Source organism: Arvicola amphibius, chromosome 1, assembly GCF_903992535.2.
Source record: "Arvicola amphibius chromosome 1, mArvAmp1.2, whole genome shotgun sequence".
Lineage (NCBI taxonomy): Eukaryota > Metazoa > Chordata > Mammalia > Rodentia > Cricetidae > Arvicola > Arvicola amphibius.
The window spans coordinates 31,192,473-31,212,104 of NC_052047.1; the positions used below are offsets into that span (position 1 = coordinate 31,192,473).

A 19,632-nucleotide genomic window follows, 5' to 3' on the forward strand; every position below is an offset into this window, starting at 1 on the left:
CCACCTATCTCCTTTTGTGTTTGTAAACAAAGCAATCGATGGAATGCTTGAAGAGCTAGTAACCTGGACCACTGTACACACGAAAAAATACCTTTTGTTGTTGTTGAAGTAAACATGGTGTGATAATAAAAACTGACACGCAATACCGAAAACCAATTGGATGGCTGAATCTCTTACCTCAAAAAACCACAGCAGTAATTGCTGTTGGGAGAGTGTGGGGTTAGAAAACAAGCCAAGGAAGATAGTCTAAACCGAACCATGAGACTGACTTTAGTGTACATAGTAAAGCCAATAAACGACATTAAAAAGAGAAAACGTGATGGGGAAAAACATTCGGGACCACTTGTCTATGGAGTTCACATCAGTTAAGTCAGGGATCTTCACTTTGAGCTGCGAGGCTCGCCTGCGGATGCGCCCCTTGCCTGGCACCCCGTGCCTGTCCAGCCCGCGCCCGAAGCCCTCGCGGCTGCTCAGCGGCTTGCGGTATTGGATGCTGGCGCTGTCGTACGAGTACATGGTGGCCTTGGGGTCACTCACACCCGTGAGCACCTCGGAGCCACTGGTCTCGTTCCTGATTTCCAGAGTGCTGAGGAGAATATTGCCGTGGGCGTCGACCTGAGGGCAGAGAGGACTTGCTCAGGAACTCACCAGGACATTTATCCACTGTCATGCTGTCGTTGGGGGACTCATTGATCCTTTCCATTTCGTGTACACTGACCCATTTCAGTAGATAACTGGCTCATGTGCTGCCTGACAATGAAGATTATCTATAATTCATCTACCTACTCTATCTATCAATCATCTGTCAGCTATTCATTGTATCTACCAATCTTTTATCTTCTATTAACCACCTATCACTCATCCTCTATCTCTGTCTTCTATTATTAATTTATATCAATAAGCTATCTCTACCAATTATTTGTCTACTTCCAGAAATTATGGATTTATCTTCTATCTACCTATCAACTGTCTGCCTGGAGCTATTAGTCATCTATTTTTATCTATCATTTGCCTATCTTCTATCATCAATTTCTATCAATTATCCATCTGTTATCTATCTACTTATTACTGATCTATCAATTATCTTTTTTATCTTCTATTTACCTATTAAGTCTACTTATCTCTATTAACCTCTATTCACAGTTATCTATCTTCTATTATTTTTCTAGATAACCATTCTAAATCTATTAATTAATTTCTCTATCTCTACCTTTCTATTTATCATCTATCTGCTTCTATCAACTACCTACATACCATCCATTTGTATCAACTATCTATCATCTATCTATCATCTATCTATCTATCTATTTATCTATCTATCTATCTATCTATCTATCTATCTATCTATCTATCTATCTTCTATCGTTCATCTATGTATGTCTGTTTGTATTTATCTATCATCATTCATCTATGAATATATGTTTCTACTCTGTCTACCTATCTTATTCAAATTTAATTTCTGTTGCTGTTAGAAAACACTTTGATCAAAACCTGCTTGAGAAGGAAAGGGTTTATTTAGCTTACACCTCTAGATTATAACCCATCTTTGAGCACAATCAGGGAAGGAACTCAAGTAGAAACTTGGAGACAAGAACCATGGAGGAACTCTGCTTGCTGACTCTTCTGACTTAATCAGCTATTTTTTTTCTTTTATTTTTAAACTTTATTCTACTGAGCACTTTGAGAAAGTATAGATGATTAAGCCTACGTGAAATGCAGTTTGTTAAGTCCTGTTACCCTATCTGTTTCCTAACATTATCTGATAATAGACTTCTTTTTTAAAAATTGATTTTATTGAGCTATACATTTTCCCCTGCAACTAGTTTTCTTATACAGCTGAGGCTCATCAGCCAAGGCATGGTGCTACCCACGGTGGGCCAGGCTCTCTCACACAAACTACCAATCAAAAGAATTCCTTCACAGACACTAATGCAGGCTGATCAGAATCGGGCAATTCCTCAATTGTTTCTTTTTCCCTGGTGACTCTAGGTTATGTCAAATTGACAGTAAATCCTAACCAGCACATATGTTGTATACCCATTGGCTTTCTGTTGCTATGATAGAACACCATGATCAAAGCAACTTGGAGGAGGAATGGGTTTATTCAATCCTGTAGCTCCTAGTTTACATTCCATCATGAAAGGAATCCAGAGCAGGAGCGTAAGCAGGGCAAGACCAGAATCAGGAACTGAAGCAGACTGTGGAGGAACATTGCTTACTGGCTTGCTCCCCAGACTTTCTCGGGATTTTTTTTCCCCAGGGCTACTTACTAAGGGTGGTACCACCCACAATGGGCTAGGCCCTCCCACATCAACCATTAATCAAGAAAATGTATTACCCCCAGATTTGCCTACAAGTCAGTCTAAAAAGCATCTTCTCAACTGAACTTTCCTCTTTACAGATGATTTTGGCTTGTGTCAAAGCTGATGAAGAACTAACCAGCACAACCACTCCTTGTCAACTTAACAAACAAATCACTCCTAAACCAGTAACCTTTCCTTCCTGTACATTCCTGAGATATCTTGTACTATCACAAGATAAAGCACAATATAACGCTGAAAGTTCCTGAGTCTTTACAAATTCAAGCATTTTAAAAGACCGAGTGGTGTGGGAGGTCCTTCTGTCTATGTGTTGCTTTTATTGGTTAATGAATAAAGAAATTGGCTTGGCCTATAGCAAGGCAGAAGGAAGGTGGAGTCAGAGAGAAGCCTTGTAGCCCCACCAGAGACAGACGCCAGTAGGAACTTTACCCAGTAAGCCACAGCCATGTGGCGATACACAGATTACTAGAAATGGGCTAAATTAAGATGTAAGAGTTAGCAAATAAGAAGCTAGAGCTAATGGGCCAAGCAGTGATTTAAATAATATGGTTTCTGTGTGATTATTTCCGGGCTAAGTGGCTGGGAACTAATTAGTGGCTTCCCCCAACAAATGATTTCTCTGTAAAAAATCTTTACAAATCTAAAGTCTCACAACTATGGGCTCCTATTAAATTAAAAAGCAATCAAACAAAAAAGTTAAATATTTCTTATTCTAAGAGGGAAGAACCAGGCATAGTTACAACAAAACCAAAGCAAAACCAAAATCCAACAGTTTAACTAGCTCAAGGTCCCATATCCGGGACTCACAATCCCCTGGGTGGTAAAGGTGTAGGCAGCTCCACTTCTCTGGTGCTTTTCTCCACAACACACCCTGACTTGAAGGCTCAGCCTTGCTCACCCCACATCTGCTGATGTTCTTTGTGAACCTCATATGGTCTTGGCATCTACAACATGCTGAGTTTCCATAGCAGCTGAGGCTACACTCTCACCAATGGCTCCTGCTGGCTTCTCTTCAGTGCTTCCAACTCTGCCACCCAGCGCCAAGCCTCGGCTTTTCTCCATGACTCCTTCAGTCCCGCAGCTCTCATGCTGCCAAAGCCAGTAATGAACACTTGGGGACTCTCGCACGCTACCAGAATTGACTGCCAGCATTTGGTGCGGCATTGACCCCTGTGCATCACAGCTTCTGGGGGATGACCCTGAGCAGATACTCCCTTGAAGATTTCACCTCAACCAGACTCTTTTTTCTCTCAATTACAGCTGGTTTCTCAGCCCCTACTAATCACATCTATTGTCCTAGTACAGCGAAGGTTTCTCTTCAGGTATGATCTCTGGTTAATCACAGCTTCTCCAGTACTAGATGACAAGAAAACACAGATTCTCAACTGAAGATATTATAAGAACAGGCCTAAGCGGGTCTTTCCTTGCCTCTGAAATTTCCTAAGTTGGGCCTCTATTTTTCTGCATCTCTTATCTTTCAAGCTCCTACTGAACAACCCAGTAAGTCAGTTAAACTGAACACTCAATAGCTTTTCAAGCCTACAGCTAAAAAAAAAAATAATAATCACTTCCAGTCTTCAAAGAACCAATATGGTTCGGCCTGCGACTTCAGTCTCTGGTACTGATTTCTGCACTAGTTTGCTTTTTGTTGCTATGATAAAGCAACTCTTGAGAGGGAAGGGATGATTCCAGTTTACAGGTTATCATGGAGAAACTTAGGGCAAGAACTCTATGCAAGAACCTGGAGGAGGGAACTGAAGCAGAGACCATGAAAGAACTATATTGCTTACTGGCACATGCATTTGAAGGGCTGCAAAGGGCATGGGGCAGCTGTTTCCGTTTGCCTGCGTGTGTTGTGTGATGTTTTCATTATGTTCTGACAAATAAAGCTTGCTTGGAATCTGAGGGCGGAGCTAGTCACTAGCTGACTAAAATTAACCATAGATGTTTGGAGGATATAGACAGAGAGGAGACAGGAAGTAGTGAGGCAGGGCTGAGAGAGGATCTCGGCTTTTTTGAACGGAGAAACAGAAGAGGTAGGAGGTGACCGGTCACTGCTCCTTGCTTCTCTGATCTTTCAGGTTCTTACCCTGATATCTGACTCCCAATTTTTTATTGATAAAGATTTATTAGAACAATGAGTGGGATACGGCTCTAGCCTAGGGTGTGTGTGCCTCACTCACATTGTATAGAGTGAGTTGAAGTTTAGAAGAGTCATGCCTAAGGAAGTTTGTTAATGAAGCTGCATAGCTGAAATGGTATGGGTACATACTTTAGAGGATGAAGAATAGAATACATGGCTTCTAGGTTTGAAATACTCAAGAACACCATGACTCACAGATTGTTAAGACACATGTCTCATTGAGTTTGAGGTGCGTTGTTGATACTGGGACTCATGGAGGCATGTTTTCCATCAAATGCTAATGGTTGCATCAGAGGGAGAATTCTTGCTGGTTACAGGAGCTGCATGAAAGCAGTGGCTGCAGTAGAGTCCGGAAGGATGTCGAGATGGCAGGCCAAGGGACTGGGAGCTATGCTTTCATTCTGATTATTATTTTTTTTTTACTAACTGATGTTCAGTGACCTTGGCTTAGTCAAGATCTTTGCATTCTCACATATAAATGGATGATTTTTCCCTAGGTAATCTAATGGATTTGTTTCCAGTTGTTGACTTTGGAGTATAACATTGTAACATAGTATTGTAAAAAATAAAAATTGTAAAATTGAATCCCTCACCTATATTGTATACATTGTGAATTTAAATTATTATGAGCAACTACATAAACCAGGTTAAAGACACCAGAATAAGCCTGGCATGCATGCAGGTGCTTCTCTTTAAACAGAAGTCAGGGAGTGTCTTATTATATTTTTCCCAACCTGTTGCATGTACAAAGACATCTGAAGCCTTCGTGAGGGAAGGGAATCTTTCAAAGCAGTCTCAGTTGTTGAGTTAGAAGCCATGGTTTCTGGTGGCATTTTGACACATCAAAGAATGAATCCAGCTCTAGAACCTCCTATGAAAGTTGATCTCTTTGCTTAATTATTAAATCAACACTACAGTGTTCCTTTCAAGGAAAATTAAAAGCCACGAAAGAATCCTTTTATATTTCCAGTAACTTTTCTTACTAGAACAGGGTTATTGTAAAAGCTGATGTTACAGATCCTGTGTGTGTGAGCCTGTATGCATGCATGTGTGTGTGTGAGTGTGTGTGTGTGTGTGTGTGTGTGTGTTACATAACCTGTTCACCCAGCATTGATGCAGTTCCCCCAAAATAAGATCCACATGGAAAGGTTTATTGGTTTTTCCCATCTTCAGGCACATCAAGAAAGTGTGTTGTGCCTTTTCTCATCTGTACTGAATGGAAGCTGCCTAGTTAATGAGGGATCAACATCTAAGTGGAGCATCACTCAGCTAATAAGGTTTTTTAGACCTTGAGTCAGATGGAAGTAAAGCAAAGAGAATGGAAACCCGATGGCTCTTTGTGGAAGTACAGACTCTTAGATGTTCTAAAGCATTGCTGGTGGTGACATAACTCTTCAGTGGGACAACTGTACCCCACTCTTCAGGTCACCCTAGAGGAAAGAGATCCCTCCATTAATTTCCGGGCACAAGAAGATGAGGATCATGGCTGGCTTCCTATCTCTTCACACTGGCCTGTGTTGACTATCTCCTGGGAATATTTAGAAAGACCAGGCCAACTTGGTACTGCCTCATCTGGGTCTTCCCCTCTCTTCGATTGGTTTGCTGTGAGGGTGCAAGGTTGATCTGCAGCCGTAAGGATCTGCATCTTGCACTTTGATGCTCTTGTGTATAAGGACTGTGGTTATCCATGGATTCAAGTGACGTCAAGATGAGTTTAATCATCTAGGGAATGGTTGCTCTGTATTCCTCAAACAAGACTTACTGATTCTTTTATTTAGAGCCTCACTGAATCTAAATCTTGAGAAAATGAACATTATTACTGAAGCTTCAGGAGGACAGGTAAGTAGTCCCTCTTTTTTTTCTGCATCAGACAGATTATCTAAAAGCACAGTTTACATGGTGTATAAAGGGGAACAGAGGGTGCTGCTGTAGACACGCAGCCCAAAGGGCTGGCTGTTGCTTCACTCTACTGGATGGGCATATTTTCTGTGCTGCAGGAGGTGATTTTAAGAGGAACATGGATAAACAGTTAAAGTGCCCATTCGTTCACCTCTCCCATTTATCCAGTAAGAGTTTAGAGTTTCTGCTGCGCCTGGGGCCCTGTGCCAGATGCCGCTATAAGACATTATGTCTTTTGTTTTAGAAATGGAAGGATCTCAAAGAATAAAACCCTTAATATTGTGTTCTCCCATACAATCACTGACGTTCCCTCTCTCCTTGAACTGGCTATAAATCTTTCGCTGAACAAATGGTGTCACTTCTATTGGACGTAGGCACTCAGTGCCCTTTCTAACTGTCCTTTTCATGTTTGCCCTATTGTGACTCTGGGCCTTTCTGTCACCTTCTTCCTAGATGATCATGTTAGCTGACCTTGGTAGTAGCTGACCACAAACAAATGGAAGGGCTTGCATATGAAGGAAAGCCACAGGAAGGATGGGTATCTGGCTCTGGTTGCTGATCTCTCTCATCCTTCCTGCAGCACAGGGTTTGAGAACACATGGCTTGTAAATTCTAACTTTGAGAGGATAGTAGAGAGCAAGCAGACAAGGTTCTTAAAGTAGTGGGGCTTACATCCTTATGTTCTCAAGATAAGAAGCAATACTTTCCAAGTATCAATTTGTTTAAAAATTAATATAAAGAAAAAGCTATCTATCTATCTATCTGTCTGTCTATCTATCTATCTATCTATCTATCTATCTATCTATCTATCTATCTATCATCTATCTATCTATCGATCTATCTTCTAGCTCATTGTATTTAGATTTAGAAAGTGTAACCATTACACCACCTGGGTGAACTTTACAATGTTTTCCTTATAGTCATGTTTTCCTTATATTTCATCATAAAAAGTGTAAATTCAAAGTGAATTGCATTTTTCTTTGTTCTTCTGGAATTAACTACAGAACAGTCCACAGCTGCTTCTGTATCCATATGTAAAGGCCTCTTAATCTCAAAAAATACCAGGGTAGTACAGTAGGGGAGACTCTGTCTTGTTCAAATTGAGAAAGATACTTAGGACAATAAAGAGATGGAATGAATGAGCAAGTAAATGTCAGCTTTGGTAGCTAAAATTGTGCAGTCATTAATTTTACATGCCAAATCAACACTAGTCTTGACGTCATAATGAAGTAATTTTGTACATGTAACCAACATAATTAGTTATTGTAATTAAATGATGATGTTAGTGACCTTAAATTATCACTTGACAGGCTTCAGAGCAAATATAGGACTCCTAGAGAAGAAGAAAGTGTGCCTCAAAACTGTGCCCATGATTCCAGGGTGTTCTACAGATTTGCGATCAAGTTCAGCTTAGTTTCCAGCCTGAACCCTGGCCTACCGAATTCAGACTTGACAGTGCCCCAACCGCCTAAGATAATTCCTTAAAATAAACATTGTTGTATGCTCTTGGTTCTATTGCATTGGCTCTATTTTTCTAGAGAATTCTGACTGAGGAAAAAAGGGCATGCACAACAATCCTGAGGGTTGATCTAAAAGGACAAAGGTCTAGGAACCTGCAAGATGACAGCCATGTCTCCTTCTACAGAAACACTAAACAAGCACACCAACTTATTTTTATCTTGGTTCAGCATCTGTCTTACTCTTTCTCTCTGCCTTCATCATCTCCCATTGTAAAGGAAATGTTACTAGTTACCACTCTGGATATTTTCAATATATAAACATAGCAGAACTCATTTCAGTATAATTGAAAAAAAAAATGCTTGTTGGCAGTGGTAGTTTTAAAGCCTTGTCAAGGCATAGCTTCAGGCTCAACTCATGTTGCAGACAGTATGTTATTTCCTCCTTGATGTCCATTTCCAAAAGATCCATATATACCAAGTGATTCTGAACTGAATATCAGGAAGTAGGTACAGTGATACTGGCTGCTAACTCACTGTTCTCCAGAAGCCCGTGGTATATTTGAAGAAGCGGTCCCATGTGAATGGTGGCCTCTTCTAGGCCATAGACAGCCTAGAAGGTCACACCCTCTGCATCCTTCTCCCTCTCTTAGGATGTGCCACATTTTTTAGGCTTTTAACCATATCAGCTGCACTCACCATGCCTGCAATTCCTTTTGGGCAGGGGCTGGGTTTGTGTTGTTGGGAGCTTTGCTCATGGTCTTTCATGTCCTTGCATGTCCTAATAACTACTCGCAGGAATGAACACTTTATTATCATTGTGAGAAAGGGCAGATGGTTAAGTATAAACTTACATACATATAAACAAATATACACACTTTAAATATACTTTTTAAATATATTCATTTCCAGGAAATAAAAAGAATACTGAAGATAAACTCTGGTGACTGGGAATTTCTAGGACATTTCTTAGGCAGAAAGTATCATTCTGAGTTCCCTTCCACATTTCTCTCCTCCTGTGTATTAACAACACCAATGTCTCCATTTAACCATGCCTTCATTCTAACCACTTCACTCTCCTATGGTCTCATAATTGGTCACGTTTTGAGGAACGTGGTCCTCCAGTTTCTTCCGTGCACAGCAGCCTGAATGATTCTATAAGATGCAAAGATGATGTATTTTCTGTTCAGGTCTTTTTGCTTTTTAGCTATTTCCCAAGCCATAGAAAGAAATCTAAGAATTCCATCGTTGTCCATAAATACCGTGTATGCAGTGCCCGTTCTCACGGCTGTATCCCTGGGCACTCTGCTCAGTACTCTGTGTGTGCATACATGTGAGAGAGGGGCAAGATCTTACTATGTAGCCTAACTAACCTCAAAACTGGGATCCTTCTGACTCAGCCTCCCCAGTGTTGAGAAGGAGTCTGTGGACCACCCTGCTTGACTCTGGCTTTTTACACTGTTTTCTAAGTCCATAGGGCATTTTGCCTGCCATTATATTTCTCATGGAACATTCTACAGATTGTTGCCAGGCTGGGTTCTCATCACTTTTTTCCTGCAGTGACCATCACTAGCTGTCATTCTATCTGGTCCTTTATGTAACTTTATACACGTTTTACTTTCTTAAAAAAGATGTATTTATTTTTATTTTACATGAATAAGTGTTTTGCCTATGTGTCTGTGGTTTATGATTGGTGCCCAAGGAGGCCAGAAGAGTGCATCAAATTCCCTGGAAGGGGAGTTACAGAGGATCGTGGACCATCGTGTGGGTGCTGGAAACCAAATTGGGATCCTCTGCAAGAGCATTGAATACTGTTATCTGCTGAGTATCTCTCCATCCATCTTGTACACAAGTTTTCAATGGTCTCAAGAGAATATAAGCTAAGAAAGGCAGGAACCAACTGCAGCTCATCGCTGTATATCTGTCTGGTTCTTCCAGAACTGAATCTGAGATGACCTCCAGGAGGGACTCAGCTAATGTCCGCAGAAAGAAGAGCTCCAAACTCAAGCTTTCCAACCTCTCTTTGGACATTGTTTTAGTTTCAGTGGTCAACACAAGAGTATGTGTGAATCATCTTTGAAAATTGTTTTTAAAAGTCTGATTCATCTTTGTTTCATTGTACGGTAACACCCTCCCAGCCTATACGTTACACACACAGTCTGAGAATTTTCATGTGTGGGGTGATGCATGTTGCTTTGGTCTTTCTGATTCCTGCTTATTTTGGTCTGAGACAGCCACTCTGACATTCCTTTGGGGCATATGGTTAGAGTGGCTCTGATGGCATCATTTAGATGCCACAAGCATGTGCTGCCCAGACCTGAGTGTTTGGTGTTTTCTGTTTAATTTGTAAAGACTGAATTCTGCTTGACAAGGAGACTTAAGTTGAAAAAAAATGGACTCAAGCCCAGAACTTACTTTGGTTGTCATTATTGGGTTTGGCATAAAGTACTTATGGGCTAGGTTGGGATTACAGATCTAAGGTTACCACGAGAGAAAGATCCACTGAAAATAATGCCAATGTAAAGGAAACTGGAATTAAGGGATTAAAAGGGAGGTTTTCCACTTACAGTGTTTGCTCATTTGAAAAGAGCCTCACAGAAAACTAGAATCGGGCTAGTTATTAAGTTAGATCTCTGTCTCACTCATCAAAAGATTCCTAACTGTTTGGAACGTAAGAAAATAGATAATAGAAAAGAGAGAGGAGAGGAAAAGAGGAGGAGCAGGAAGAGGGGGCAAAAATGAAGGAGTGAGGAATAGGAAAAAAAGGACAAAACTTTCCTTTCAATTAGACTCCTGAGAATTCTGGAGATGTGATAGGTTTAAACATGTTTAGAGATTAAAAAAAAAACAAACAAACATGATCCAACCTAGAGTTGGACAAAAGCATGAAGCCCGTGAGCCAACATCATAGGCTTGTCAGTGGAAATAGCAGCATTCAAGCTGCAAAATCAAGACACCCAGTTTCATCAAACAGGGTCTATATTCTCCAGGCATTCTGAAGGGAGATGCTGCTGCTGAGTGCTGAGGTCCAGGTTCCAAGGCCAGAAGGCATGCTCCTGACATAATCACGGAGCTTCTTACCTTTGCAATACTCATCTTCACATGCATTTTGGAGAGCAACACAGTGCACAACTTACTGCACAGGCAGAAAGTTGCTGGCAATGTTTGGATGATTTAGCACAAAGAGCAGACATCAGGGAGAAGAGACTGATCTCAGAACGGATACCTAATTACAGAAAGCAAGTTCTCCGTCTTAACCTTTGGGGTTGCAACTGCACATTTGTTATGAATCTTTCATAGAGTCTCCCTGTGTTCTTCATTATTTACAGTGCCTCTTAGTAGTCTCTGGTCACAGACCACCTCGGCTTCCATTTCATCTGTTTCATCCATTTTCACACAGCGGACTCTGTACCCAGTGCACACAACTAAAAAAGTTCCCGGTTCGTTTAAAGCTATCCCAGAGGTATCTTGCTCAAAGTCTTGTTGGGCTACGAAATCTGTCTTTCAAAACCCGAAATCCCATCCCTAGCTTCAAATGGTGCCCGAGGGGTTCATGAATCTACAGTCTTTATCACCTTGGAGATTGAAACTCTCGTAATGTCTGGATTCAGCATCTGCACTCCTGTAAAAAATGCTTCACTGCAGCTGGGGGAAGTGTAAATCAATACGGGGTCTGCACTTCTGGGGTATCAGGGCCGGATAGCCCTTGACCTAACTGTCCAGCTGAGGCCGTCAAAAATAATGTGTAATAGTGAACAATGTCACTCCACACTCCAGGATGCCAAGGCAAATCCTAGAGCTTCCTAAAAGGAAAAATCTGGGAGACTAGACACATATCAATTAAATTTAACTCTTTTATAAGCATCTCACAAGAAAGAGGACGATCATCCAACCACCATAATAAGGGGAAATACAATAATTTCTACAAATTTGAATTTAACCACTACGTGTCAGTTTTTGAAATAGTATAGCGGACATTATTTAACTTCTGGAGATGATAAGCTGAGCCAATGACATGTGTTACGGACACACTGCCTGAGTCCTTGGCTGAGAAGATGTGGGGGAGGGGGTGGTAGTGGTCAGGATTTGCTAAACCAAGCAATTGCAGGATCATTTTCAGTTTTGAGAGATGGTGACACTGCTTATGTTGGATGCTTTTATGTCAATCCAACACAAGCTAAAGTCATTTGAGAGGGGGAAACTTCAATTAAGAAAATGCCTCTATGTATGTCTCTCTTAGGGTCCTCATTGTTGTCTAAGTTCTCTGGGATTGTGATTTGTGGGCTAGTTTTCTTTGCTTTATGTTTAAAAACCACTTATGAGTGAGGGCATGTGATACTTGTCTTTCTCTACATGGGAAGTAGAGAAAGACAAGATCTCCTGAGTAAATTGGGAGTATGAGGACCTTGGGAGAAGGTTCAGGGGGAGGGAAGAAGTGGGGAGGGGAGAGGCAGGGAAGGGAGCAGAGAAAAATGTAGAGCTCAAAAAAAAAATCAATAAAATAAAAAAATGCCTCCATAAAAATCAGGTTGTAGGCAGCTTATAGGGCATTTTCTTAATTAGTGATTGATGATGTATGTGCCCCTGGGTTCTGCAACAAAGCAGGTTGAGCAGGCAAAGGAGAGCAAGGCAGTAAGCAGCCACAGCTCCATGATCTCTGCATCAGCTCCTGCCTCCAGGTTCCTGCCCTGTTTGAGTTCCTGTCTTGACTTCCTTTGATGATGAATAGTGCTGTTTAAGTCAAATAAATCCTTTCCTCTCCAAGTTGCTTTAGGTCATGATATTTCATCACAGCAAGAGTAATCCTAACTAAGACATTGTGCAGTTATTATTCCATCTACATATAAAAAAGCCAGTAAAGTCCTAATCACCTTTAAGGGTTATTTTTTAATAGTATATAGCATGATGATTTAGCATGTTTGATAAGAACATTAGAGAGTTCATTGCCTAGTAGATCTAGAAGCCCTGATTTCAATCCCCAGCAACACACACACACACACACACACACAAATAGGAACAACAAGACAGCCTTGGGCAGAAGCTAAAGTAGGTTATTGTCTCCTTTTGTCATTTCATAATAATAAGAAGGGATAATTCATAAAGCATTATAACATGTCACTCAATAATTTGAATGAGTTCTGAAAACTCTTAGTGGAGAAAGTCTATCTAATATACATACATTCACTTGAGACATACTTATTTGGTTTCTACCCCATTATAGAGATTGAGGAAAGCATAGTAAATACAGTAGACAAAGGCCCTGTTGCCTGTTGTAAACTACAGTCTTATAAGAGGAAAATGCTAAAGAGTAACTACACAAACACATACTATTAGAGCAGTCGCACAGTGAAGGTATGGGAGTCTACAGAGGAAGTAAGTACAAGCAGAGAGTCATGGTTCCAGTTCAGGAATCTCCAAAGGTCAGTGTCCACGGTAAGAGCCTGAGCAATGGAACTGGAACTAATCCTTTCTACTCCACAGGATGCAATATTAGTTCACTGAATGGCATGTTCAAGCCTGTGACTTACATACATTCTATTTCATGGTTTCAATAGGGACATGTAAGCTGAAATGAGCCTTTTCTCCCCAAGATGCTTTTGGTCATGGTGTTTTATCACAGCAATAAAAACCCTAACGAAAATAGTATTCTATGGATCCATTTCAGAATATTTTGGTTGCTTTCAGGTCTAGGCTAGTATTTCCATTTCCTACAGACTTTAAAATATATTAATTACAGTTATTCTGTAGTGCTTGCTTTCCAAGTCAATACTTGAGAGACTTAAAGTCATATTGCTTCTGGTTGCGATATCATTTTCCTGTTTCTCTTCAGGTAATTTAATATTTTACTATGTACTAGATATCTGGAATGATGTATTATGGAGACTCTAGATTGTTTTATCATCCCTGAAGAATTTTGGGTTTGTTTTCTTAGGCATTTTAATTACTAGCATATTACCTAGAATAGGTGGAAATTTGGCTTTATATATTGTTAGAGTGGGTCTGTGTGGTGATGTGAAAGAAAATGGCCCCCCAAAAGAAGTGGTATTATTAGGAAGTGTGGCCTTGTTGGAGTAGGTGTGATATTGTTGGAGGAAGTGTGTCACTGTGGAGGTGGACTTTGAGGTCTCATATATGCTCAAGCCACACCCAGTGAGTCAGACTACTTCCTGTCATCTTTGGATCAAGATGTAAATACTCCCAGCTCCAGTACTGTATCTTCCTGCATTCCACCTTTATTCTCAACCATGATAATAATGGACTAAATCTCTGAACTGCAAGTGAGCCACCCTATTGCACGTTTTCCTTTGTAAGAGTTGCAGTGCTCATGGTGTCTCTTCACAGCAACAGAGACCATAACTAAGATGGTCTACTTCAGGTTTTTTGCCTTAGTCTTATGACTTAAACTTTATTCCTAAATTATGATCATTTTGGAGATTTAATGAAAAGCTTAATATACTTACTACAAGAATGGGCTAGAAACAAACTCCAAGTTCAGGTACTGAATTCCACATTGTGGACTGCAGTTGAAACTTTTTTTGTTCTTTTGGCGTTTAATTTGTAGTCTTGTAACTGTGTTTCTCTTTGATGTTGCCTTAACCACTTTTTCTGTTACTGTGAAGAAATACCCGACAAAAGCAACTTCTGGGAGAAAGGGTTTTCTTTGCCTCACAATTTAAGAGTATTGCCCATCATGGTCAAGAAGTCTCTGAGATAGATGCTTGAGGAGCCTGACCACATTTCATTCATAGTCAGAAACCAGAGAGAAATAGATGATCTCCCTGCTATTTTTCTATGCAATTCAGGATGTAAACCCAGAGGACGGTGCTGCACTCTTTAGGATGGGTCTTCTAACCTAATCTTAATTGACCTAACTGAGATAATCCCTCACAGGCACCCCCAGAGGCTAACCCAAATTAAATAATCCCTCTCAAGCACACCTGGAGGCTTGTCTCCTAAGTGAATCCACATCCTGTCCAGCCAGCATTCTGTACTAACCATGAATTTGCCATCTTTGTTTCTTGGGCTCTTACCTGAACATTCAAAGGAAGTCACTACTCAAAGTTCAGGTGTCTCCTATTATTTGCTTCTTTCTAAAATTTCAGATACCCTGGAAATATCAACATCTATGCATTGACTAATTCAGTGAACAGAACTGTAGTTTTCTGCTGAAGTGCTGCTGGGGAAAGCTATATACCTCATATACATATGCCTGCGGTTCTCAGTACAATTTACTCTTCTTTTGAAGACGGATTCTTTTCTTTCTTTTGCTTGTTTTCCATCACTTATGTCTTTAAGTAGAATTTTAAAAATGCCAGTTTTCATAACTTTCTGTCTGTTAGAGAGTTTGGTACAAACTACTCTGCCTTCATTTAAAGCACTTGCATTTGTTCTTTTTTTTCTGTGAGAAGTGCTTATAAGCTCCTCCGCCCCAACTCTAGTTGCTTTCATGGTTGAATATGAGCTCCTGGCTTAACTGCCCTATGGAGGACTTCAGTTCCACTGAGGGTCAGAGTCTAAGTCTGTTCACTGTACTTCTCTCCTTTGTTTATTCTTTCATGTGCAATTTTACAAATAGCTTAGATTAAATCATAACAGGCTTGAGGCTGGCCTCAGTCATAGGTATACATTATAGTGGAGTTATAGGTTAAGTGTATCCCCCAATTTTTCATGTGCTGGAAACTCCTTTCTCAGTGTGATAACCTTAGGAGATAGATCTTTAAGAGTTACAGCCTAATGCAAGGTAGCGATCTAATTGTAGGCGCTGTTCTCTGAAAGGATTTTGAGAACCTCAAATTTCTGTATGGCTTTCTGCTTTGTGACATAATCACTTTGTCCTCCATGTAACTTACCATCAACCACAGTGGCAGAGGTATTATACTCTTTAGATTCCTGGCCTCTAAAACTGTGTGCTAAGCAAACTGCTTCTCTTTATAAGATTGGTTTGCTTCAGCTATTTTGTTACAACCATGTAAAACTGATATATATGCTTTTTCATTTATATAATTTTCATTCTCATTTCTTTAATCCACTGTTCTCAAATCTGTGAATGGAGGAGATGGTTTGGCTTTAATAACAACAAATACCACTTCATAAACATAATTTTAGACTGATAAAACTCCTGGGTACACTGTCATTGATAAAAACAACAGATATACTATCAGGAATATATAATGCATTACCTGGACTTTGTTCATCTCCAGTTTATTCTTTTCATTGGCACTCTGGTCTTGTTTGCTTGCTCCCTTCTTCTGAGGGCCTTTTCCAAAGAAAATGTAATTTACAAAAGCGTATTCCAGCAGAGCCAGGAACACAAACACAAAGCAGCCCATCAGGTAGATATCAATCGCCTTGACGTAAGGAATCTTTGGCAGAGTCTCCCTGAGGTGAGTGCTGATAGTTGTCATTGTCAGCACCGTAGTAATTCCTGTGGACAGAAAACCGAAGCTCAGCTGAAGGCACCTCTGGGATGTCATGTTTTCCAAGACCAAGAAGACAAATGCCATCCCTAACGTGTTGTGACGATGGAAGTTGCATGCTTTGCCACTGGACTAGAGTGTACACATACCTAAAGACAAAATGCTAGGCTCCCTCTAGCTTCTGGTTCTAAGACACAGCATAGAATGCACAGATAATATAATGTTAATGACATTTTAAAAACAAGCACAAAATATAAGAAAAGAAGCTGTGAAAAGCAGAACAAATTCCACTGTCAAAAATAAGGTAGAAGGTGACAAACAACTTAGGAAGTTATTGTCTGACCTTAATATATACAGTGAGTTATGCATGCATAACACATAACTCCCATACTAGAAATTTAACACACACACACACACACACACACACACACACACACACGTGCACACGCACAAGACTGAAATTAAAAAATTCCCCCTGTAATCTCACTGTCAACTGTCTCTCATCTGTTATGTAGCCACAGCCTTCTTCAGCTACATCCTTCCTTTCCCTTTTCTCCATTTCTCAGTCATTTCCCTCTGGAATCTGTCCATGTGATTCTGATCCTCACAGTGTCCACTGCCAGACTCAAAGCTTAATTTAATTTGACTTAATCTCACGAGACTGTAACACACCTCTCTCACAATTTCATTTTACCTTGTCTGTTACTTGTCACTCATGTGTGGGGTTGCCTTAAATGACTATATGTAAGGAATTTTGTGATTATGCGTCCAGCATTCTCTATATAAAATATGATTTTGTTGTTTTAGTTTTTGAAATATTACCTCTGTTTCATTGGTTCGAAAGCTTAGAACAAATTCATTTCCTAATGCCAGGGAAAGGTTTATTAAAAATCAGCCTTTAGATTTGATTAAAAACTTACTGCCTACAAATACAGCGCAGGTTATGTTTCATCTGCTTTGCTGAATCTAAATAGTGTTAATAGTGTACAGCTTGTTTGACAGCATGCTGAGTATATTGTGCTGATAATGGTAATGATGGAATAATGATTAGATGAAATAAGAAACACGAAAAAGAAGCTAGACTTTGTGTAGACAGTTTGTAATGCCCACCCCTAATACCAGGGCTCCACGTTTGTACAGTATATCATAACAGCCCACTGAATATGATGGGGGAACTAACTATATTGTTCTTATTTTATAGGTGGAGAAAGATGAACTCTGAAGCTGAGTATAGTGGTGGACACTCTGTGAAGCATGAGACCCTGTCTCAAAGAACCAAAAGCAACCAAGCAAATAAAACTCTCGGATTAGCTGCCTTCATGTAGGCTATCCAGCTACAGGACAAAAGAGCAAGACGTTCCACAAGAACATTTAAAATAAAGCAAGGGATTTGATGGTAATATCTGAAATAAGATGAGAGCCATTAAACAAAGACAGCATTGTAAAAAGGATGAGAAGCCAATGGTATGGCGGGAATAAAAGGGAGCTAAGTAGAGGTAGGGAAAAGGGGGCTTCTGTCATCCATCAAGGGATAACTCTACAGTGTAGATTCCCTAATATGACTCCACGGGAGTACCATCGGAAGGCAAGGCACAACATTTTTCCATTTCTATGCATTTACCTATAATTTTCATGATGTAATTTTTTATAGCTGAATTACATTTCATTGTACATATAATCATATTTTCTTATCAATAACAATAACAATAAATATAAAGTCAGAAGGGAGATGTGTTGGAGGTTCCGGGGCGGGGTTAGAAGAAAGTAGTAGTGTGATATGGTCAAAATACATTGTATACATGTATGAGTTTTTCAAAGAATAAATAAAAATATTATTTGAAAGAGAAAAATGGCTCAGATCAGTGATTAATTCAAATGTGTTTGATAAGAACTCAGTTATAAATTATCTTGTTTCTTTTGATTTCATCTAAAATAGTTCTAGTAATGTGACTGACAGTAACATTCTATTTACATAGTCACCGAATTTATATTTTTAGTCTTTGTTTTAAGTGAGCAAATAGTAAATAAATGTTTTTAAGATTATGTATGTTATAATATCTTGCTTTAATATTTTAAGGATCAAAACGTCACTATATGCTAACGTCTTTCATATATATTTGGCTTTGTAAAATTATGTGCCCTTGTGAGAATTGATGCCTGTGAGTGCAAGGACCCAAGAAGGCCAGAGAAGGGTATCAGATCCCCTCAATCTGGAGCTACTGGTGGTGTGAGCCACCCAACATGGGTGTTGGGAGCTGAACTCATGTCCTTTACAAGGATATAAACTCTTAACTACTGACATCTCTTCAGTCCCTCTAATATCTTTAATTAAAATTTTATTTGCTTTGAGAATAAGCATGTATAGAAAACCTGAGTGCACAAACTTTTGACTGGATAGCATGTAGGGTTTTCTTTAACCCTACTGTATGCACATGATTGCATTCTTATTAAAACAGTGTGTTGAAGATGAATATATAAAATGAAAAACTGTCCATTTTCTTTATACTTAGAATATCCTAAGGTTAACATGAGGCTGCACATACTTGGCTTTGAAAGTCTTAGGTACTCAGTCAATTGAAGAGGGCTGGAGATATGCCAATTAAGGAATATACTGATCAATTAATTCAACTCAGTAATTGAGAGAAGAGATATTAGTTATCTTAGCAGAAGTGATATTTCTCCCCTTTCCCCTGTTTTTCTCTGAAACTGGAGTGGTATCTAAAATGTGTTTGAGTGTAGACCTGCACATGGCTACATGAGATCATCAGACAAATTTTACACATCCTAACCCTTCCCCCACCCCAAATTTATAATCTCAATATAGCTTTGCAGTTTCAGCAATTACTCAACTACGGTAAGATTAATTCTGATTTTGTTTTACCAAAGAGGAAACTATTTTTTATTCTGACTCAGTCACAGATCATTAATATAGCTGATGAATTGCTTGTGCCTTATTGAATATAATGATCTATATTTCAAGGAAAGTTGATTTCATGTGTTTTAACTTTGGTCAGTCAAAGGGTACTCTTTCCTGACAATTGATGCAGCTTGCTAACCATCTAAAGGTTTAACTTTCTCTATGTTTATTTTAAAATAATTAATTACAACTCAGAGTCAAAAGCAGAGACTAAAGAGGAGGTTATGCATTTGGTAAAACATATGGTATACTGAGGTTCTAACATGTAATCCACAAAACATTCATACAATGCGAACCATATTCAAAAATTTTTATCAAATCCAAAAAGATATTGCACTCATTATAAACACTTATACTTTGTCCTGGATATTTTATTTTAAAGCATCCTATTACAGCCTACTTCTTTTACTTGCTATATGAAGCTTTTACTTTTGATCACTAGTATTGCCTCTTTGTTTGAAGGTCTCATTTACTAACT

At 39.5% G+C, this 19,632-nt stretch overlaps 1 protein-coding gene across 2 annotated transcripts in view; it reads right to left on the minus strand.

Moving 5' to 3' along the window:
• Positions 1–270: 270 nt before the first annotated feature.
• Gabrb1 (gamma-aminobutyric acid type A receptor subunit beta1) overlaps positions 271–19,632 on the minus strand; it is a 389,769-nt gene continuing 370,407 nt past the window's right edge. The window contains exons 8-9 of one of the 2 annotated variants that reach the window (XM_038346557.1): positions 16,007–16,245; positions 271–615 (exon numbers count right to left, since the gene is read on the minus strand). In XM_038346557.1, the coding sequence (XP_038202485.1) occupies positions 271–615; positions 16,007–16,245 (584 nt within the window). Of the gene's footprint in view, positions 616–16,000; positions 16,246–19,632 lie in introns of both variants that reach the window. The other variant, XM_038346548.1, reaches the window with a different exon arrangement.